Raw genomic sequence first — 23,984 nt, forward strand, 5'->3', positions numbered from 1 at the left:
ATGATCTCACGGTTCGTGGGTTCGAACCCCGCATCGGGCTCTGTGCTGACAGCTCAGAGCCTGGAGCCTGTTTCAGATTCCGTGTCTCCCTCTCTCTCTGCCCTTCCCCCACTCGCGCTCTGTCTCTCTCTGTCTCAAAAATAAATAAACATTAAAAAAAAAATTTAAGCTGCTTTTTCTTTGTAGCTTCTTAGGGATCAGTGTAAACAGTAGTAGTGACACACCATATAGTTTTATTCTCTAGAGAGTATCTGTCTAAGGTTTCTTTTTTAGCAGTTAGATAAGGCGTTTCTCATGTGAAGGAGCACATTCAGGCAAGGCTGGCAGTGGTAACATTAGCATTGTCTTTGTTTTTCTAGGTTTCTTCAGCATTTTGCCATCAGCAGCATTAGTCGAGAGCCTGTGATGAGGACCCATCTCCCAGTCCTGCTACAGCAAGCTGAAATCAACCCTTCTCACCGAGTAGAAAATGACAAGGTACAGCAGTTCAGCAAATATGCTGGGAATTCACAGGAAGATAAGCCTGATAGCCTGCCCTTTGATCTTCTGTGTCAGTTAACAAAAAGAGCTCAAGCAGGGTCCCTTTTGTAAGACTCTCCACCTCCTAGGATACTGATGTAATGATATACAGGAAACCTACTCTGTACAGTGACTGTGTACAGGTGTCTGTACTGACCCCAGCCAAGCCCTGTAGCAGCCATAAAGCCCTAGCACCTTGCCATGCCCTCCCCTGGCTTCTCCACGTCTTTCAGATTCTTGCTCAGTGCTCTCATCCCATCAGCCTTTTCTGTTTGTGACAAGGACTTACCTGGAAGTGGGTGACACATTGAGCTTAATAAGAGGAAGGGCCTTATTGGGCCTTGCTGGCATCACTAGGGTAAGGTGATACTTTATAAACACTGTCTTCCCAAGAGTGGATTTTAATCTGCTCCCACCTCACATGCCCCTCCTTTTGACCCCTCCCACCATTTCTCTGGAACCAGAAGTCATAATATACTCCAAGAGGGCATTTATTTATACATAAATCTAGAAGACACTCACCTGCAAAAGAAAATAGGAGTACCAAGCAGTTAGAAGCCTGGTTTTTCCCTAAGGCAAGAGTTTAAAATGAAAATGCCTACTCATTAAAAGGGTGCTATAGGACTGGCCTTAAAGTAAGACGGTGTCTGGCTATAAGCACATGTGCTGTGATTTGAGAGCCAGGTACTTGGGCGCTGAGGAATAGGACCAGGGTGGGGAGGAGGATAAACAAGAAGTTGCATGGAATACTGCCCACGGGGACAGTAAGGGATATAGAGTAGGAGCCTGGTTGGAAGGGAGGAGGGAAAACTTCTGGTTCCCACAAAAGAAGAGAGATCCACAGCCATCTTTGTGCTGATGTGACCAACTAGAGTGGTAACTGCCACCAGCTAAGCTTTAATCTAACTCATCTGTGACCAGGCCCATCCCAGTGAGTCTTGTGAAATAAAAATTTACATCGAGGGGTGCCTGGGTGGCTCAGCCGGTTAAGCATCCAACTTCGGCTCAGGTCATGATCTCGTGGTTTGTGGGTTCAGGCCCCACGTTGGGCTTTGTGCTGACAGGTCGGAGTCTGGACCCTGCTTCGGATTCTGTGTCTTCCTCTCTCTCTGGCCCTCCCCCACTTGCACTCTGTGTCTCTATATCAAAAAATAAATACACATTAAAAAATTGTTTTAAAAATTTACATTGATACTGTTCAGTAGGTGTATGGTTCCTTTCCTCCCCTGCTCCACCTCTTCTCTGTCACTGGATTTCTTTAAGTTGCTTCAGAATACATACCTGCAGAGGGTCCTGTTTTCATCTGGTTGTGTGTTAAGGCTAAGACAGTCCAACCTGCTCTTCACCTAGTCAAGATTCAGACGTACTTCCTACATTCTGTTTGCTTCCTTAGCTCAGGCCATTTGGCTTGGGTGGATTGGGCAGCCAGACAGAAACATCCCCATGCCACTCCTCTTCCTTGGCTGAGCTTACTTACCACACCAGTTTAGCCTGTGGCACTTTGTCTCAGACCTCCTTTCTGCCCAGTGTTTTCCATGGTATTTTAACTGATCTAGTCAAGCCTGCTGCATAGAAATTATATTAGTAACACTACATTTTACGTGGTGTTTGCTATGTCCCACACACACTGTTCTAAACACTTTACATATATTAACTCAGTTAACCATCACACCCACCTGCAAGATAGGTTCTGTTATTAGCCCAAGGACATATATCTAGGTGAGTGCTGGTGCTGAGGTTCAAACCCACAGAACCTGATTCCAGAAATCATTTCTCTTAACCTGTTACACAACGCTGCCTCCCTGTTGAATGACAAACTCACGTGACTTTTCTTTCATGTAGGTAACTATCAGCATTGTAACTGGCCTCCCAGGCTGTCATGCTAGCGAGCTCTGTGCTTTCCTGGTCACTCTGCATAAGGAATATGGCAGGTTAGTACGGCTGCTGCCTTTGCTTTGGGGAAAGGGATTCTATGCCTGGTCCCACATAGGCACTGGGAAACCTTCAACATGTACTGGCCTTTGGTGTGATTGGTATTAGCACAGGAGCCATCCATCCATTCATTTAACACATTTATACTGAACACGTCCTGTATGCCAGACATTGTTCTAAGTGTGGGCGACAAATGAAAAAAAAAAAACAGACTAAAAATTCTCTGCCTTTGTGGACCTTACATTCTAGTTTAGGAAGACAATTAACCAGACAAGGAAAGTAGTATATTAGCTAGTGAAAAGTGCCACAGAGATAACAAAGTAGAGAAGGGTATAGGGATTGCCAAGCTGGGAGGGAGGTCCCAGTTTTAAATTGGGTGCTCAGGGAAGACCTCACTGAGAAGCTGGCATTTGAGCAGAGGCCTGAGGAGATGAGAGGAGTGAGTCTTTGGAAATCTGGAGACAAGCACTGTAGCAGCAGAACTAGCACAGGCAAAGGCCAGGGAGTGTGCCTGGTTAACAGGGCAACTCAGGACCAGGGTGATTAGAACTTGGGAGCTGGTGGGTGTGATCCGTCCCTGACCACAAGGGGACTGCATCCGTTCCAGTGCATCTGGGACACGTTGGCTTAGGGGAAATTGGGAAGATCATTCATCCATCACTTTCATATGGCTGGCAGATTACTAAACATCCCTGGCTAACTGAACAGGCATTTAATATCTAGTCAGTCTACCTCGAAGTAAGGCATCCTGCAGGAGGCCATAAGGAAGATGGAAAAGATGGAGAAGATGGAAATCACCTAGAAGTTTGGGAGTTTAGGGAGATGTGGGAGGTTGGACAAGTTTTACAGAGATGCTCCAGAAATACTGGTCTTCTTACAAGTACTAAGTAGCTACCCAGTTCTTCCCTTGTTTCCATTTCTTTTGTTGTAGAAATAGTCTGAATTCTTCACCCTGCTCACTTCTTAGCAAAAATTTTACTCAGCACCAGACTGAAGCCATTTTATTGGATGGTCCTTCAGGAAATGACTGCCCAGTCATAAGGAGTCTTTCTCAATTCTGAAGTCTGATTAATGGTCATGTGCTTACCTGACCTTTTCCCCTGTGGCAAGGCATTTCCTGTCAAAAGTTCCAGTGATAGTGGTTTCAGGATACGGAGCTCCCCAGGCCTCCTGTGCGGGGTCACTGGGCAGAATGTCTGTGGAAGTACTGGTCACATTTGGATCCACTGGCTGAGTCTGTGGGGCCCGGCCATCAGGCAGCCCCCATGCTGAGATTATACTTGCCGTTTCCAGGTGGATGGTATACCGCCAAATCATGGACAGCTCCGAATGTTTTCATGCTGCCCACTTCCAGAGATACCTTTCCAGTGTCCTGGAGGCCCAGCAGAACCGCTCTGCCCGCCAGTCAGCCTACATCCGCAAGAAGATTCGACTGCTAGTGGTGTTGCAAGGGTGAGCACTGGAAGTCTTCCGGGGACAATGGGAATGGTGATGACCTTGCCATTACTGTTGTATTTTGTGTGTGGCTAGCCTGGGACACAGAATGACCTCCACATTTGCATGAGCAGAGTCTGCACTACCCAGAGAGGCCTCAGACAAGCAAGGACTCCGGTTACCATCTTGTGGCCCAGAGAGCTGCTGTAGCTTTCCCACAAGTTTTAAGTTTGGTTTCAGCATGATGGTATCCTCAAAATTCTCTATCCTCACGGTAGAGAATTAGGGAAGAGATTCTCTGAGCAAGATTCTTTGATAATTCTTGTAACAGTAATGGCCCTGAGGTCTCTTCCTTTGCTGTCTGTTTCAATCCTCTCTCATGTGGAGTTGCAGAGGCAGCCCCTATCCTCTGCATTCTCGACCCCCACCATTCCCAGGATGGCTGGTCCAGAAGGTTTTCCTGGGACCCTCAGTGGGGAACATGAATAGTCCAGTTGGGCAGGAAGCTCCCTGTGAGGATAGGTTGGACAGAGTGAGTACCACTGCTTCAGTGACCCTGGCTGAAAGGAGTTTACCTCGACCTGTTTGTTCTAAGGCCTTCCAGGGAGGAGCCCTATGCAGGCCCACCACCCCCCAGGCCCAGAAGAGAGCATGCCAGGTCAGGGAAAACATAGTCTGTGGTCTTGATGATGGCTGGTAATACGGAAGCTTTTGGCAGTTCTCACAAAGCGCTTTTGTGCTATGCTATGTTTTTTGTGCTCATAATAATTACTGTTTGCAATTGGCTAATTGTTTCCAGTAGAGAGCAGGCCCAGATCCAAAGCTCTGTTGGGTTTCCTGGGCGGATGGATGGTGAGAAGTGGAGAAAAGCTGGGCTGGTGGTCCTCAGTCAGGAGGTGGACAGCATTGTGCACTCCACCAAGCCGTCGTTCCTCTTCTTCAGGCCTTGTTCTCACACCTGCCCTGGCCTTCCCTTCTGTCAGCCCTTTTGTCCTGTTTGTGGGCTGAGGTCATGAAAGCCACAGAGCAAGAGTCTAGGCTTGAAACCACTTGTTTTCTTCTGGCTTTCCATCACTTCTGATGGTCAAAGGAATGGATTGGTCCCTGCCAGAGTTGAGAGTCATTGGGAGTGTGGACCTGGAGTCAAATTCAGCAGTTTGCCATTGTGCAGCTGAGGGCATTTCCATCTTCCATCACTTGACAAAGCATCGTTGACTCCTTGTCTCTGGCAGTACAGGTCTGCAAAAGTGTCAGCTGCCCTGGTTGTGCTGGACTGCAGTGACCGTGTATGGCCAGCCCACTCTCAGACCCAGCTTTTGTGCAGTCGAAGTCCCAGGATGCTAGAGATCTCAGCTTTCCTGAGGGATTCAGTGGAAATACCAGCAAAATGCTATGGCTCTCGCTAAGACATGGTTCTTATGGGCCAGGCCCATTCTCTTGAGGCTCAGCAGGGAACTCATGGCTGCCTCCTTTTTGCATGACCATCTCTTTGGGACTGGACCTTCATGCCCAGTATTGAGGTTGCCAGTGAAGGGAGACTCCAGAGGTTTCTCAAATTGAGATTTATAGTCCCTGGATATGGCTTTTATCTTCATTTATAGGGTTCATGGGGGAACACTGTGGTCTAGGGCAGTTTTCTTTTGTCCCCAGAGTGGCCTGGTTCCATTTGACTTCCTACAGCAGTGGGGCAGTGGTGTTGAGCTTTGACATTCACTGGAGCTGTTAATTGTTCTTTTAAAAATTAATGTATTTTGAAATGATAAAATTTTAGAAATAGAGGACAGATTGGTGGTTGCCAGGACTTAGGGATGGGAGTGGGAGGTAGGAAGAAGGTGGGTGTGGTCATAAAAAGACAACACAAGGGAACCAAGTGGTGGTGGAACTGTTCAGTGTCTTGACGGTGGTGGTAGATACAGGAACCTATGCAGGTAATAAAATTGTCTAGAACTTACAGACAGACACATAAAACTGGAGAAATCTGAATTAAAAAAAAATAATTTTAAGGAATTTGAGAGATTATATTTGTTTATACTCCAGAATATTGTAAAAAATTATTCTTTAAATTATCTACACTTAAAGTCTCTCTCAAAACAAAAATTGAATTATTAATCTAAAACACATGCCCAAATTGTAGGCTTAAATTGCAAACATAAAACAGAGGGGCGCCTGGGTGGCGCAGTGGGTTAAGCGGCCGACTTCAGCCAGGTCACTATCTCGCGGTCCGTGAGTTCGAGCCCCGCGTCGGGCTCTGGGCTGATGGCTCGGAGCCTGGAGCCTGTTTCCGATTCTGTGTCTCCCTCTCTCTCTGCCCCTCCCCCGTTCATGCTCTGTCTCTCTCTGTCCCAAAAATAAATAAACGTTGAAAAAAAAACAGAGGCCAAAGGACAGTTGAATGGGGTATGTTGTTTCAGAATAAAGAAAGTAAAAATCCTGCTGGGGTTTTGTTTTGTTTCTTTGTTTTGCTTTTATTTTTAATAAAGAGAGAACTGACAAGAAAGAGGCAGACATGAAGAACCGGGGGTTTTTGTGTGTGTTTGTTTTTGTTTTTTTGGTTTTTTTTTTCCTTCATCATGCATTTGAGGCAGTTTATTAGCCAAAGTGATCGAGTTCGGGCTCTGGTAGCTGGAGCAGTGTGCTTCCTTCTGTAGTGAAGCCTGCCTCCTCCTTTTGGGAGGCCCTGGCCAGGATGATTACAGGGCAAGGGCTGAGGAGGGAGGGAGAGCCTAGCAGCCTCCTCCCCACAACAAGTACAGTGAGTGACAGACACCAAGGGCCTCCTGTCTTGCCACAGCAGTTCCTGGCTGCAGTGCCCACATTCATCACCTCGATAACACTGCTCCCACCAAGGATTTTGGGGCCTGTTTTCATTCCAGCCTTGTTTCCATTAAATGGAATGCTCTGAAAACCTGGGAATTACCAGCCACCCTCTCTGAAGGAAAACCCAGGATATTAAAATGACCAAAATGACCAGGATTTGGTAAATCTTTCAGTTCTTTTCTGCCCTCAGAAAGGATTCTCTAGGCTCATACCAGACATGGAAAATAAAAAGCTTCCGAAACTTATTTTTAGAAGAGAGAGAAAACTGATGCTTAGGAGCAAGGCTGGGGCACTTAACCAGGAGGGTTAAATCTGGTAAACATGAACACAAAGAGATTTGGGGCAGTGTGCAAGCATCAGTCAGTCCTACTTAACAAGGGTGCAGAACGTCTGGCAATGCAGGCAGTGTGGGGTGCTCTCTTGCATCCAGGCCTAACTAGACACTGCAGAACCAGGAGAAGGAACCCCATGTGGACATCCACACGTGCGCCCAGGCAGGGGGAGAAACCGGGGAGCAGAGGGCTCACTCTAACAGCTCTCTGGCTACCAGGCACTCGTGGGGAAGCTCTAAAACCAGGCACACCCTGTTCTTGATTGAAGTACTGCTAGTTGGTCAGGACAGAGGCAGACCTGGGGATTGGGATATGAATATTACAGTCTGGGATAAAGCCAAGTGCCATTTTGCAGATGAATTATTTGTAGAAACTCAGGGAGTGGCTCAGGCAGGCTATACCTTTCCCCCCAGCCACCATCACTGGCTTCCCAAGGGCCCAGGCTAGGACCCAGGCCCCTATGATCAGTAAGGATGCCTTCTGATTTCCCTTCCCTCTATAGGAACTGACCTTTTGGTGATAGGCTGGGAAAATGTTCTCTACAAGGTAAAGAGGGAAGGCCCCTTCTTGGAGTGGCCATGGGTCTACCCATGATTGAACATCCAGTTCCTTCATCTATCCTGCTTAGGCAACATAGAGTACACCATTCAGTCACTTTACATTATTATTGCAGAAACAGACTAAAAACAAATAAATGAGAAAATACAATGTAGCTGATGTTCAGTGCTGTAGGGAAGAATTTCGTGGGGACCGGTGGTGCCAAAAGGAAGGTTGCTGTGTCACATAGGCTGCAGGAAGTCAGAAGATCCCTCTCTCATAAGATGCCATTTGAGCAGAGACCTGAAGGGAACAAGGAAGCAAGCCTGGCAGATATCTGTGGAAAAGAGCACCACAGGAAGGGACCGAGAATGCCAGGGTGGAAATATGCCTGGCATGTTCAGGGAAGAACCAGGAGGTCAGGATGGGTAGATTGAGGTAAGGGAAGGAATAGTAGGAGGAGAAAGTCCTTGCAGTGTGGGAGTCAGATCATAGACCACCACGGGGGCTGAGGTAAGGGCTTTAGCTTTTTTATTTTCTTTAATTTTATTTAAATTTAATTTTTTTAATATTTTTGAGAAAGAGAGCATGAGTGGGGGAGGGGCAGAGAGAGAGGGAGACACAGAATCTGAAGCAGGTTCCAGGCTCTGAGCCATCAGCACAGAGCCTGATGTGGGGCTCAAACTCACGAGCTGCAAGATCATGACCTGAGCCGAAGTTGGACACTTAACCAACTGACCCACCCAGGCGCCCTGTAAGGACTTGGGCTTTGACTCTGAGTGGGATGAAGCCACTCCGTGGCTTAGCACAGTGGGGTCAGCACGATCCTTCTAGCTTCTGTGTTGAAGACAGGTCGGGCAGGGCCAGGGACAGAAGTAGGGAGGTCTGTGAGGTGTACCTGGATGGCTCAGTCGGTTAAGTGTCCGACTTCGGCTCTGGTCATGATCTCACAGTTCGTGAGTTTGAGCCCCACATTGGACTCTTTGCTATCAGTGTGGAGCCTGCGTCAGATCCTCTGCCTCCCTCTCTCTGCCCCTGCCCCGCATGCGTGTGCATATGTGTACGGGTGCACGCGCTCTCTCTCCCTCCCTCTCTCTCTCTCTCTCTGAAAAATAAACATTAAAAAAAAAAGTAGGGGGGCGCCTGGGTGGCGCAGTCGGTTAAGCGTCCGACTTCAGCCAGGTCACGATCTCGCAGTCCGTGAGTTCGAGCCCCGCGTCGGGCTCTGGGCTGATGGCTCAGAGCCTGGAGCCTGTTTCCGATTCTGTGTCTCCCTCTCTCTCTGCCCCTCCCCCGTTCATGCTCTGTCTCTCTCTGTCCCAAAAATAAATAAACGTTGAAAAAAAAATTTTTTTTAAAAAAGTAGGGAGGCCACTGAGGAGGCTGTGGGGTGATCTGTGCAAGAGATGGTGACAGTCCTGGCCCAGTAGCAGTGTGAGAATGTAAGCAGCCATCTCATTCTAGTTATAGTTTAAAAATTGAGAAAAAATGGAGTCAATGACGACGCAACAAATTTTTTGGCCTAGCAGCTAAAAGAATGGAGTCCCCTCTGCTGAGAAGGACAAGGCCTTGGGAGGAGCATGCATGGGGGAGTTAAATGATAAACATATTACATTCTAACTAAAAATAATTAAAGTTGGCTCTGGAAGTTGTAGTTTAGAGGGAGTTCCCAGCAGGAAAGACAAATGCAAGCGGGGTTTGACATGTGTCTGCTGACCTACAGAGGTACCTGATGATCCCCATTCTCTCTTGTCTGCATGTTCTGTGAAGCAGAAGGAGAGGGGAAAGCTATTAAAGGAAATAGACCAACATCGAAGCTCCTAGGTTGATTGGAAAACAGGCCTAAGGACACCAATCCCACCTTCAGAGCGCCAGGGTCATCTGCAGGCTTCCCTTCACTCCTAGAAGTGATGGGGGCTTCTTCCACTCACTCTTGCACAGTTAGGAGTACTAATGGAGTTTGGGAATGCAGAAACACTGTGGGATGCAGGGACGGGCTCTGAATCATGAAGTGGGATGACCCCAAGGAACCTAGTCACAGGTACCTCCTCGTGGTTTTCCTTCCACTCTTGCTCACTCAGCCCCTCAGTGTGCCCCTCTTCCCCCATTCTGCGGCCCCAGTCAGTAAACTAATCTTTCTCTTTTTTACTCCCAGCTACACAGATGTCATTGATGTTGTCCAGGCCCTGCAGACCCATCCAGACTCAAATGTCAAGTCCTCCTTCACCATTGGTGCCATCACGGTGTGTGTGGAGCCCCTGAGCTGCTACATGGACCACAGGTACATACTTCGGATTATCTCCAGCCCACAAGACGTGATGGGTTTAAGTGTACAGAAAGCGATTTTCTCCCACCCACCAGAAGGAGACACATCTTTACGTGTTATTGTCTTCGGGAATGCATTAGTCTACCTTATATATAATGAATGCTCAGTTATTGCTTGATTTGTGCTAGGTTCTCAGGAGATGCCTATACACTGGCAGCCTCTCACCCCTTTTTTTTTGCACTGAAAAGTTGCCCATCTAGAGTAGTGGGACTTGAAATGGCTTCTCCCATAAAAAAAGGATGCCCATGGGGCACCTGGGTGGCTCAGTCAGTTAAGCGTCCGACTTCAGCTCAGGTCATGATCTCATGGTTCGTGGGTTCAAGCCCCATGTCAGGCTTTGTGCTGACAGCTTGGAGCCTGGGACCTGCTTCAGATTCTGTGCCTCCCTCTCTGTCTGCCCCTTCCCTGCTGCCCCTCCCCCCCACACTCTCACTCACACGTGCGTACTCTCTCTCTCAAATAAATAAACATTAAAAAAAAAAAAAAAAAAAGAATGCCCATGGCAGCCTTTCTTTTCCTCTTTACTACAGGGGGGAGATGATTTGTTTCCCAAGGTACTTGGAGTATCTTATAGATAATTTTTCCTATGCTTAAGCCACCTTAACCTCGGTTAATGACATTCATTCTTGCTACTAATAGGTGAACTATTTTTTTCTCTAGACATTGGAAGTAATATAACAACAATGAAAATTGGATAATTATTTACTCATAATCTCACTAACACAGTGGTTTAAGTATTATAATTTTTGTGAATTCCTTGCCTTTTTTGTCTGCATGTCTTCACAGTTGCAGTCTACATATAACTTTATATGCTGCTTAGATTAGCATATACTATATAAGTTAACATATGTTCCAGTAGCACAGTGGTAAGTGTGCATATGGCTGGATATGATTGTCTTAACAGTTTCTCCACAGTTAGTCACATAGGATGTCTCCAACTTTTCACTATTATAAATAATGCTGTAGGAACATTTTTATCCATATAAATTTCTCAAATTTGAGATAATTTCCTTAGAATCTTCAAAGGGATATTATTAATTAATTGTATGATCTGTTTTATTACTCTTCATTCACAGCTGAAAATTGCTTTCCGAGTGGGTTTTGTGGTTTATACCTCTCCAGTGGTGTCTGGAAGTATCTATTTCATCATCAGAGCACTCCTCAGTGGGGAGAGATTCAAACATTACATTGTCCCTTCAGAGAGCTATTTGACTTCCTGTCCCTTTAGCCTAGTGGAATGTATCCCAGGTCTGTAACCATGTGTTCTTTCTGACTAGTCCAAATTACTGTTCTCTCCTGGAAACAAATTGATCTACCCTTCAACCTTCATCTGAAAGAGCTCCCTTCCTATTTAAGTCCCAAGTTGATATCTTCAGATGTCTCTTATAAATTATATTGGAGGTTACTTCCCTTATCACCTTGACTGATTTCAAGAAATGTCTTCGCCATATCTCTTCTCTTTAGCTGTGACTTAGGTTCTGCTCTCCCATAAAAAAGCCAAGGTGGTCTGTTTCCTTTTGTCCTAGGTTATTGTGGTGAATGCTGAGCATCACCACTGTACTTTGGGCTACTGTATTGACTCTTACATGCCACCTTTCTATCAGTCGTGTTTCTTCTTTTCCTCAAGTTTTCATTTAAAGATAAACTAAAGGGGCGCCTGCCTGGCTCAGTTGAAGGAGCATATGACTCTTGATCTCAGGGCTGTGACTTCCAAGTCCCATGTTGGGTATAGAGATTACTTAAAAATAAAATCTTAAAATGAATAAATAAATAAATAAAGATGCACTAAAGCAGAAGGAGATTTAATGTGAGACAGATAATACCATTTTTAAAAGGTAGGAAAAGATAGTAATAAGCAAACGATAGATGGGGATTATACTTCAGAAGAATTAGCCTAGACGAGTACTCTTCTGCACTGTCAAAAAAAAAAAAAAATTAAGAAGAAGAGAAGTTAATAGGGTGAGGTGGGAAGAGCTCAGAGAAGTTATATAAAAGGTCTGGGGAAGTGGGCAGGAGGGATCTTCTTGGGGTGATACAAATGTTCTAAAATTGAATTGTGGTGATAGTTGCATACTTCTGTAAATTTATGTTAAAAATCATTGCATTGTACACGTAAAATGAATGAATGTTATATGCAAGTTATACCTCAGTAAAACTCTTAAATAGAAAAGATCAGGGAGACCAGGGAGTTTAGTTAGCAAATACAGATAGAAAATGAACTGCTAGAGCCCTAGAAAGAAAATGAAGACAATAATAAAACCACCATCGCAATAAAAAATCTGAATCAAAGCAGTGAGTAGAATAGACACTGCTAAAACTTAAGTCTGTTCAGAGAGCCTCAAGCTTGATAAAATAACAAAGTGAAGAGGAAAAATAGACAAATTAAGATCATTAGAGAAAAGAGAGGAACTGTAGAATATAGACTTAGCTTTTGTGAGTGCCGAAACCATTTCTGTTTAATGCTTAACGCAAGTAAGTGCTCACGAAATATCTGGTGAATAAATGGGTGTGCCAGCATGTGAGGACTAAAGGTCCTTAAGAGAATTCAGATATATGAGAAGTATATAAAAGGACCGAAGATGAGCATGTAATCTATTTAAGAATAGAATAAGGCTATATCATGTGTGAATTATGGTCATGGAATATAAAAATACAAGTAATAAAATCATGCATGTTAGTATGAGTATACTAATTTCCTCTTTTTTTCATATTAGGACATCAAAAGTATTAAGTCAGTAAGTCAAAGTTACTGATTGGCTAATTTTTTTTTAGAAACTAGAAATTTCCAAATTTACCTTTGAGTTCCTTCCAGAAAGTAATTACTGTAGTGGTCTACTGATGCTCTGTTGGAAAGCTAATGATTAGTCCATGCATATGGGCTATGGGGTTATTCTATTCCATGTGCATGTGCATAGAATAAAAGAATTCCATGCATAGAATAAAAGAATTATGGCACACATGATCAAGAATAGAAACTTACTGGGGCGCCTGGGTGGCGCAGTCGGTTGGGCGTCCGACTTCAGCCAGGTCACGATCTCGCGGTCCGTGAGTTCGAGCCCCGCATCGGGCTCTGGGCTGATGGCTCAGAGCCTGGAGCCTGCTTCCGATTCTGTGTCTCCCTCTCTCTCTGCCCCTCCCCCGTTCATGCTCTGTCTCTCTCTGTCCCAAAAATAAATAAAAACATTGAAAACAAAAATTAAAAAAAAAAAAAAAAATTAAAAAAAAAAAAAAAAAAAAGAATAGAAACTTACTAAAGTTAAACCCGGGGCACCTAGGTGGCTCAGTTAAGCATCAGACTTCGGCTCAGGTCATGATCTCACAGTTTGTAAGTTTGAGCCCCATGTTGGTCTCTATGTTGACCGCTCAGAGCCTGGAGCCTGCTTTGGATTCTGTGTGTCCTCTCTCTCTACCCCTTCCCCACTCACAGTCTGTCTGTCTGTCTGTCTCTCTCAGGAGTAAACATTAAAAAATTTTTTAAATAAGAAATAAAGTTAAACCCATTCCATTAAAAAAATAGTTTAAGTGGCCAGTGTTAAGCCCACCAATTTTAAAAAAAGAAAATTTTTTTACGTGGCCAGCTGTGGAAGATTTAAAATATGCCCACAGCAAAAACAGCCCCTTCCATCAAGAGTTGAAGAGTTGTATCTAGTTCTTATACTTGGAATTTGGGCTTGGGTATATGACTTGTTTTGGTCAATGGGACATCAAGAAGCAAGAAATAAGCAGAAGCTTAAAAAGCATTTACACATTGGGGCTTGCCCTCTCTTGCCTCTGGGAGCTGAGACTACCATATGAAGAAGCCTGGGCTAGGCTGGTAGAGGATGAGAGATCATGTGGAGAGATAGGCCTAGTCATCCCATTCCTCCCATCTGAGTGTGAGACCCCACCCAGTTGGATGTGAATGACACCATCTTAGACCATCAGCCCCAGCTGAGCTGTTCCAAGCCAAAACAACTGCCCATCTAATCCACAGAATCATGAGGGATAATACGTCATCATCATTTGAAACCGCTTAGTTTTGGGGTGGCTTATTACATAGCAACAGTGTAGGAAAATAGGTACATTCAAAAGCAGTGTTGATAGGAATATAAAATGATATAATCTGTTTGAAGACAAATTTGGCCATTCCATTGCTAAAATTTCATATAAGTACATTTGTACAAATGTGCAAAGATATATAGGTATAGGGGTGTTTGTTTCACATAGAATTCTTAATTCCAAACAGGAGAGCCTACTCCAGTATGTTTCAATGGAAAGAGATTTACTAAAGGACATTACAGCTTGCAAAGTCTCCAAGAGGGCCAGGATGTATTGGCTAGGCAGCCAGGAGCAATCAAACCTCTTAGGGCTGCCCTGGTAGGGGGGATATCTCAACCACTTCCTTCACCAGAAAATGGGATCTGCTTAGCATACATCCCCTCACTCACCTGACTCACTGCCTGTGGGAGTCTTGTAGTACATTTGGTTGGTGGAACTTAGGTCACATGCCTACCCCAGACTGCAAGAAAGGCTGGAAAGGTAGTTTGTGCTGTTGAAAAAAAAGTTGGACTTCGTAAATTCAAGCCTAGGAAAGTTGTTTAGAAGGTACTGAGTAGTCTGAAACATGACAGATGTGCTCTGCAGTGTTCAAAACAGCACTGTTTATAAAATCAGGACGCCTGGCTGGCTTAGTAGAGTATGTGACTCTTGGCGTCAGAGTTGTAAGTTCGAGCCCTACTTTGTAGAGATTAAAAAATAAAAAATCTTTATTTAAAAAAAACACTGTAATATCAAAGAATTGGAAATAATCCAAATGCTCGTTAGTAAGAGACTGGTTAAATTTTGGGATATTCATACAATGGAATACTAGGCAGGGATTTAAAACAATTAAGTAGATTTTAACATGTTAAAATGTCCACAGTATTTTGTGAACTGAGAAAAGTAAATTGCCAAAACAATATGTATTTTTTAAATGTTTATTCCTATGTATATAGGAAATATCTAAAAGGATACATACCGAGGACACCTGGGTGGCTCAGTGGGTTGAGCATCCGACCCTTGATTTCAGCTCAGGTCATGATCCCAGGGTTGTGGATCGAGCCCTGCTTCGGTCTCTGAGCCAAAATCAAGAGTCAGTCGCTCAACCCACTGAGCCACCCAAGTACCCCTACTTTTTTTGTTAAGTAATCTCTGTGCCCAATGTGGGGCTTGAACTCAAGACCCTGAGATCAAGGATTGCATGCTCTACCAATTGAGCCAGCCAGGCTCCCCAGGTTGTCTCCTTTTGAGTTGCAAGAGTACTTCATATTTTCTGAATCCAGGTCCTTTATCAGATATTTGATTTGCAAAAAATTTCTCCCATGGGTTATCTTTTTATTTTTTAGATGGTATCCTCTAAATCATAAAAGCTTTTAAATTTTAATGAAGTCCAGTTTATTTTTTCTTTTGTTGCTTGTATGTATGGTGTGATATCTAAGAAAGCATTGCCTAGGGGTGCCTGGGTGGCTCAGTGGGTTAAGCGTCTGACTTCAGCTCAGGTCATGATCTCACGGTCCGTGAGTTCAGGCCCCACGTCGAGCTCTGTGCTGCCAGTTCAGAGCCTGGACCCCGCTTCAGATTCTGTCTCCCCTTCTCTCTGCCCCTCCCCTACTCATGCTCTGTCTCTCTCTGTCTCAAAAATAAATAAAAGCATTAAAAAAAATTTTTTTTAAAGCATTGCCTAATCCAAGGTCACAAAGATTTATTCCAGTGTTTTCCTCTGTTTTATAGTTTTAGCTCTTATGTGTAGACCTGTGTTCCATCTTGAGTTAATTTTTACATATAGCATGAAGTAGGAGTCTGACTTCGTTGTTTCACGTGTTGATATCCAGTTCTCTCAGCACCGTTTGTTGAAAAGACTTATTCTTTCTCCATTGAATTGTCTTGGCACTTTTGTAAAAAACCGATTGACTATCAATGTGAAGGCTTATTTTCTGGGCTGTCAGTTGTGTTCCACTGATAGATATGTCTATCGTCATGCCAGTACCACATTGTTTTGATTATTGTAGCTTTGTAGTAAGCTTTGAAATTGAGAAGTGAGAGTCCTTCAATTTGTTCTTTTTCAAGATTGTTTTGACTATTCTGAGTTCCTTGCTTTCCCATGTAAACTTAAGGATCAGCTTGTCAGTTTTCTGCCAGAAAAGACAACTGAGATTTTAGTAGGGATTGTATTGAATTTATAGATCTATTTGAGAAGTATTGCCATCTTAAAAATACTAAGCCTCACAATCCATGAACCTGGCTGTCTTTCCATTTATTTAGGTCTTAAATTTCTTTCAGCAATGTTTTAGTTTTCAGTGTACAGCTCTTATGCTTTCTTTGTTTAATTTATTCCTAAATATTTTTGTTCTTTGTGGTGTTATTATAAATGAAATTGTTTTCTGCATATCATCTGTGGATTGTTCATTGCTTTGTTTTGTATGACTCTGTGATTTTTCTATATACAAAAGTGTGTCATGAGTACACAGAGATAGCTTTACTTTTTTCTTTCCAATCTGGAGGCTTTGTATTTGGTTTTTTTTTTTGGTTTTTTTTGTTTTGTTTTTTTTTTTTTTTTTTGGTGTTTTTGGGTTGTTTGGGGTTTTTTTGTTTTTTTTGTTTTTTTTTTTTTTTGTTTTTTTTTTTTTTGCCTAAATGTCCTTACTAGAACCTCCAGTATAATGTTGAGTAGAAGTAGCAAGAGCGGACATTGTATCTTACTCCCGATCTGAAAGGGAAAGCATCTAGTCTTCAACCATTAAATATGATGTTAGCTATGGATTATATATTGCTTTTATCATCAACGATTTTTTGAGAATCAAGTTTTTGTAAGTGGCTACCTTAGGAAAGATAAAATTTACATCATTGTTTCTAGATCATGGTTAAACAAACAAACAAAAAAAAAAACAGCTGGGGGCAGAGCATAATAGGGCTTCTTCTTCCATTCTGTGAAGTGGAGGTTAGCGTGTCTACTTTAAGTTAAGGATGGGCTCAGTTTGGATTCAGAATGGGTGTATGTGAGATTTACCTGGTGTCTTTTTTCTAGAGGATTTCATTCAGTGAGTGTCTTGTGTCTGCTGTGTGCCAGGAACTATTCTAATCATTGAGAGGGCCGCAAGGAATAAGTTGTCCCACATCTGCCTGTGTGACAGCTACATTTTTGTGAATATGCATGTAGGAATTGTGGGGCCCATGTTTTAGGGCAGATTGGATCAGTATCATCATTTCTTGATTTACTAGAATTTTATTTAAATCAGGTACTTGGTTGGCACACTACAAAATGCACAATACCATACCTATGTGAGGCTTAGGAATATATATCACACTTGCTTTTGTTACTCAGAGGAAGAGCTGGTCAATAACCTGTACATACATTATTTTAATGTTTGTTGGCACAAAACTTGTCTGCTCTGTTTAAGAGTCATGTCTGCTAGGAATTTACCCAAGGGATACAGGAGTACTGATGCATAGGGGCACTTGTACCCCAATCTTTATAGCAACACTCTCAACAATAGCCAAATTATGGAAAGAGCCTAAATGTCCATCAACTGATGAATGGATAAAGAAATTGTGGTTTATATACACAATGGAGTACTACGTGGCAATGAGAAAGAATGAAATATGGCCCTTTGTAGCAACGTGGATGGAACTGGAGAGTGTTGTGCTAAGTGAAATAAGCCATACAGAGAAAGACAGATACCATATGGTTTCACTCTTATGTGGATCCTGAGAAACTTAACAGAAACCCATGGGGGAGGGGAAGGAAAAAAAAAAAAAAAAAAGAGGTTAGAGTGGGAGAGAGCCAAAGCATAAGAGACTCTTAAAAACTGAGAACAAACTGAGGGTTGATGGGGGTGTGAGGGAGGGGAGGGTGGGTGATGGGTATTGAGGAGGGCACCTTTTGGAATGAGCACTGGGTGTTGTATGGAAACCAGTTTGACAATAAATTTCATATATTGAAAAAAATAAAAAAATAAAATAATAAAAAAAAAGTCATGCTATGCCAGGCACTCTTCAAAAATGTTACAGTTTGGGGGGGGATGGGCTAAATGGGTAAGGGGCACTAAGGAATCTACTCGTGAAATCATTGTTGCACTATATGATGACTAATTTGGATATAAATTTTAAAAATTAAAAAATAAAATAAAAAAAAAACGTTAGAGTTTGGTAAGGAGGATGATATGTAGAGAAGGAAAGCAGGGAGCCAACATTTATTTTGTGCTATTTGTCTCGCTCGCACTGTGATGCTTTACCCTCTCTTGATCCTCAAAATCCCTCTTTAAGGTAGGCATCATTACCATGTTTTACCTTGAGGGAGCTAATGCTCAGAAAAGTTCAATAATTTTCCAAATGCCACACCAATGAATGTACACAATCAATCGTGTTATCATAGATAGGAAGTCCTATAATAAAATATTTAATGCAATTTTATAAGAATTATAAAGAAGCAGTGGTAACTCCTAGTTGGATTAGGAAAGAAAGCTAACATGAATTTGAAGGACAGATGCCAAAGATGCCAAGATAAGAGAAATTGCATTCCAGTTTTAGGGAGTCATATATATGTGCAAGTCTATGTTTTCTTTGCAGCTGTCAGAGATTTAAAGCATGAGCATCCAGCCTGTGATTGGATAAAATGCCTTGAGGGGGAGCTTTGCTTGTCTTGTCTAAGATGTCTTTGGTGTGAATTGCTGTGGGCTGCTGTGAGGGAGCTAGCAGGGTGCTGAGAAGGCCTTTAAGAGCATGTACTCTAAAGTGACAGGCACTGATGGGCACAGACACTTTCTAAGAATGTATTTGCTATTGTGTCAGGCCATTCAGTAGACTGAGTGCAGTGAAGTCAGTGAGTTCTGTTCTTGGGGAAACTCCAGTGTGGAAGGATGTCTCTTCCCTGTTCCATGACTCTTGATCTTGCCCAGAGCACGTCGGGGTTCCTCCTTGGAATTCCTCAGAAACCATGAGGGAATCAGGCAAGAGAACCTCATCAACGGTCCAAAGTCGTATTCATCCAGCTCACTTGTCCACAAAATTTGGTTCCAAATAGTGTTTTCAGAAAGCAAATAGAATGATGATGACTTGCCACCACTAAGGAGATTGCAGGAGAGAAATTCTCCCCGGTGTTTTGAACATCATTACCACGTGCCACCTAGACCAACAACAATTCAGAAGCGTGGCTTCAGCAAGCATCTCATTTGTAGGGAGAGAAAACATGGGAGCTCTGTGGTGCTAAACAGACCTGGGTCCCTGCATAAGCCCTCCCACTTTCTAGCTTTGTCTGAGGCCATGGGCAGAGTGCTTAGACTGTTCAGCTGTTACAAACCCACCTGCTCTTCTCAGCTTGTGAGTACCCAAGGCATGGAGTAGACATGAGGACAGAGCAAGACCATACATGTGAACTGCTTGCATGGTACCCAGGCCATAGGAAGAACTTTGATAAAAGGCAGCTATTCTCACTAGTGTTAGCTCTCTTCCCTGAGAAGGGTACTGTGATGTTTTAGGAGTTTTAAAGCACTGACAGAGTGGGTTTTTCTCTTAGTTAACAAGCTCACACTTTGAATCAGTCACCTTCACCTGCTTCATCTGTGATCCAGTCAGTTTCCTGCTATTCATTCACCATCAGAGCTCAGAATAGTGTTAAAGGAGAACCAGGATTCTAGCGTGCACAGGAAGGGAAGTGTGGCAGCTTTAGTACTGAAGACCCAAACAGGGGAAGGTAATTCTCATTTTCCCATGAAATTTCCCTTCACTATCAGGACAGTGTCTCTTTCAAAGAAAAAAAAAAAAAAAAACATCAATTTTCTTTCTCTGTTTCCTATTGTCTATAGAGAACAGGCCCTATATCCCCTCTTCAACAGTATCCCCTCTTCAACATTCCATCAAGAGTTGGCCACATAAGAGCTATTTCTGTGGGGTTCCTTGGTTTTCCTGTGAAAACCTTTTGCAGAGCCATGGCTATTCTTGGTACTTAGTACTGCCTGCCACTTGCCTTATTGAATAAGTCAGCTTGGATAGTCACAGTTTAGTGGGAAATAACCAGTGACAATCCTAACATTAATGTTTTTAAATATTTCTCTTTTTTCCTCTCCATAGATTTCTCTTTCCTAAATGTCTCGACCAGTGTTCACAAGGTAAGCAATATGTTTTACTTCTTGCTTTTGCATGCCTTTCAAATTGTGGTTTAGATGCAACAGACTTCTCTCTTCATGCTCTTTCTTACCATTCTAAAATCTAAAATGAACAGGAGCACCAGGGTCGCTCTGTCAGTTAAACCTCTGACTCTTGGTTTTGGCTCAGGTCATGATCTCATGATTCATGGGTTTGAGCCCCACGTAGTGCTCTGCACTGGCAGTGTGGAGGCTGGTTGGGATTCTCTCTCTCTCTCCATCCCTTCCCTGCTCGCTCTCTCTCTTTCTCAAAATAAATATTTTAAGTCTAAAACAAACAAAATTGGTCCAGGGAAATTTTGACATCTTTTTCTTTTATCATATTTGATAGGCATATTTCTTCCCAAGTTTCTCTCTTAAGATGATAAGTTGCCATAACAGCACCTCCCTTGAGCACCTCCCTTATTAAGCCTTCCCTGGCCTTCCAACTAATATCAATGGACTAAAAAGGTATCAGGTATTCCTAGCCTCTGGATCAACATGATCTTGATGCACTTCTCCTGTCCCATTGAGTATATAGTGTGGTCCAGTAGGACCTTCTCCCTTAATCCCCTCCTGCATACACTGGAATTTTCCACACCTCCTTGATAACATTTAGAAAAGTCCACCCATCCTGTAGGTTACACTCAACTTCACATTGTCCTATCATTTGGCAACCCTGGAAGCAGCACTTTTTAGTCATGTTAACTATGGTGCCTGGAGACCCAGAATAAACTCTAAATTTCCTGTAGTGATGATAAAATGTTCATTGTTGTCAGAAGACCTGGGGTCTGAGCTTCCTGAGCCAGCCCAGCAAGTAGAAATCAGATAGAAGGAAATAACTCAGTGTCCCCAGCACAGTTTTGCCTTGCTGATCCCATTGCCAGTCCACAGGGAGTGGAGACAACCAAGCATACCAGAGCTATTGTCTTGGGAAACAGCTGAGCTGGGTGCAGTGCAGGGCAGGAGCCAGGTCACTGGAGGGAAGGATGTGTGTATTGGGCTGCTGTACTAGGGCGTCTCAAGTCCAGCTTTTAGAGGCCCTTGTTGCTTTCCAGGCACTGTACCCCAGAAGCAGAGGGAAATAGAGGTGGCTGGGTCTTCCCACAGGATCCACTCCAGGCAGATGAAAGAGATTTTATGGAGGTTGGATCAGTAGAATCTGGTGACAAACTAGACATGGGGCATGAGTTGGAGAAGGAAGTATCTAGGATGAACCCCTCTAAGTTTCTAGGTTGGAAGATCAGTAAGGTTGTCAGTATCTGTCCTGGGAATAGAAAGCATAGGCAAAAACATCAGTCCAGGAGATAACCAAGGATCACTGTCTGGTCCTCAGATACATGTTTGTAACTTATGGCCAAAGCCAAGGGTGTGGGCTATCATTATCCCCTGTCCACCACACGATTACTGCCACCCTGATGCACGACTCGTTGGTACTTTCTCCCTCAGTGCCCCTCTGCTTTTTTTGCACACAAAGCACAGATGAGCCTTGGGGAGGAGCTGTGTCTTCAATGTCCATGAACCTGGGCCACTATTGTAGGAGGAAAGTCCTTTTAGGCCGAGACAGACTGGATTCTCTCTGGCACTTGGTAGACACATTTTAACACTGTTTCCTCACTCAGAGTCCAAAGGCAACTTGTGTCAAGCTCTGTGCATGTGTAAAGATAGGGATGTGACCACATGTGGGCAGATGACCTTGAGGCCATATATGCTGTTTTTCTAAACTTGGAAGGGCTTGTAGAGTAACAGTGTCTTAGTAATTATCTTCCTCTTATATATGGGCCTAAGGGACCCTATGAACTGATCTGACCTGGCTCACCATGGGCATGGGCTGTCCAGGGAGGGAGGAAATAAAAGGCAAGTATTGCTTTTATCCTCAGAGATTTGGTGGCTAGCTTGGCGGTAGGATCTGCCACCAGTAGACAAACACTTCATGTCCTGAGGGAGCATATTGCCTCCCTTTGCTCCTGAGCATGAGTCAGGTTCCCTGTTTGATTGCTTTTACAACAAAGGATTGTTTTACAGCAAGAAAAGGACTATATTGCAGCCCCAAGATAATGGGTGTTACAGAAATCCAAGAATTAGGAAATAATCTCAATGCTTAAACAGCAAACACGGTTCATTATAATGCTGATTTGAAAGCAAAGCAAAGACATTTTACTACCACTTTTGAAAGTATCTACAGATAGATAAAAGAAGTAAACTTTTTTTCTGGGCCATTGGAAGCTTTTAGCTCAGACCAGTGCAGTCAGACCTCAGAGGGGTTTCTTCATTCTGGGGAGTGGTCATATCAGGCTGCCCGCTCACTCACAGCCCAGACTGGTAATACCTTGGCCAAATGTGGGTATCCACTCCTTGATACAGAACAAAAGGAAGCTCCTGGCCCAAGCAAGATGAAACCGCCCACAGTGGCCTCTTCACCCTGTGCTCCAGATAACTGCTGTACCTGCCCTCACAGATGGCATTTCCTCTTGGCAGGTGGTAGTTTGCATAGCTGGCCTAAGGAATGCGGAGGATAATCCTTTTGCTTGTTTCCCTATAAAGCAAAGCCCCTTTTCTGTGTCCAATTCCTGACCTAAAATCCCAACGCCACAAGGTTTATCTACATGACACTCATGAGGCAGACAGAACTTTGGGCAAGGTATCTGTCAGAGGTCTTTTCTGGCCTTTTTCTGAACAGGCCCGGCCTGTGTTTGTGACCCTGGCACATGCCACTTGGGTTGGCACATTTACACTAGTCCCAACTCTCCAGTTTCTTTTGCCCAAGAAGATACCAAACAGAATCTAGGGCCTTTATAGGTCTTCACTCAGCCTTTGCTGGCCCCTCCCTGCAAGATCCACCACAGCTATTCTTGTCTTCTGCTGGAAATCTCATGGGCCTCTTGCAAGATCCAGCTCCCATGTCTGTCATCTCCGGAATGTGCTGAGCCCTCTAGAACCCAGTTTGCTTCCCCACTATGCCCCATTCTGGGCCTGGCATGCCATGAGCCTCTGGGCTCAGGGTGCCAGAGGAGGAGGGAGGAAGAAGCTTGGTTTCAGTACCCTTTTGTACTTTATGAATTTTCTACCAAAACCATAGATAGATAGATAGATAGATAGATAGATAGATAGATAGATAGATAGATAGATAGATAGATCAGTAAGTCTTAGAAAGCTTTCAGATGGTTGTCTGATGAATGGGATTTGCTCAGACTTATAAATGAGGAAAACTCTGACACATGGGTACCCACAACTTAACTGCTTAGGCAGCTGCCCTGGAGATCAGGTTGCATGTATCTTTTATTATACTTGATTCATTCATTCATTTATTCAACAAATCTGTATCTGGCTCCTGCTCTAACCCAGTCCTTGGGGATTAGGGAAGCCTTCTGGAAGAGATGCTATTCACATTGTCTATAGCCTGAAAGAGGAGTTGGGCCAACAAAGAGGAAAGAACAGATGGTTCCAGGTGGAAGGAACAATAAGAGTAAAGGCCTGATGGTGACCAGAGCATACCCAGGCCACTGAGGAAGCACAGCATGGCAGATAGGTCAGGCAGGCCAAGAAGTTTGCAGTCCCTGGAATGCATTGAAATATTTTAAGTAGGGAAGTGATAAGATCAGATTTTCTGGTTTTGAAAGATAACTCTTTTGAAAGATAGTAGTTAAAATGAATTGTAGTAAAAACAGCCTGGAAGTGCACAAAGTAAGCAGTGACCTAATGAAGAAAGTGGTAGACTGCACTAGACAAACAGTAGCCAGGCTTGAGAGTGGATGATGGATCCAGGAGCTACTTGGCACTCACCAGGCCTAGAGGAGGATTCTGGTGCCTGCATGGCCCACATTTGGGGAACCAGGAAGCCTTTCACCAAGAGACCAGAGGAGGAGGCAGAGCTGCCCTCACCACTTAGATTTTAAGGAAAGCCATTGAGGAAACTCACCCTTGAATCCTTAGAGGTCCCTCAAGCACTGT

General features: G+C 43.7%; 1 protein-coding gene across 4 annotated transcripts in view; it reads left to right on the plus strand.

Annotated features, from left to right (window-relative positions):
* DNAAF9 (dynein axonemal assembly factor 9) overlaps window positions 1-23,984 on the plus strand; it is a 130,917-nt gene that overhangs the window by 87,150 nt on the left and 19,783 nt on the right. For all 4 annotated transcript variants that reach the window (XM_086701797.1, XM_086701798.1, XM_086701799.1 and 1 more), the window contains 5 exons: window positions 360-477; window positions 2,362-2,450; window positions 3,745-3,903; window positions 9,727-9,852; window positions 19,981-20,018. In XM_086701797.1, the coding sequence (XP_086557923.1) occupies window positions 360-477; window positions 2,362-2,450; window positions 3,745-3,903; window positions 9,727-9,852; window positions 19,981-20,018 (530 nt within the window). The remainder of the gene's footprint in view (window positions 1-359; window positions 478-2,361; window positions 2,451-3,744; window positions 3,904-9,726; window positions 9,853-19,980; window positions 20,019-23,984) is intronic.

This window comes from Puma concolor, chromosome A3, assembly GCF_028749965.1.
Source record: "Puma concolor isolate L17-30 chromosome A3, mPumCon1.1.hap2, whole genome shotgun sequence".
In the NCBI taxonomy this organism is placed as follows: Eukaryota; Metazoa; Chordata; class Mammalia; order Carnivora; family Felidae; genus Puma; species Puma concolor.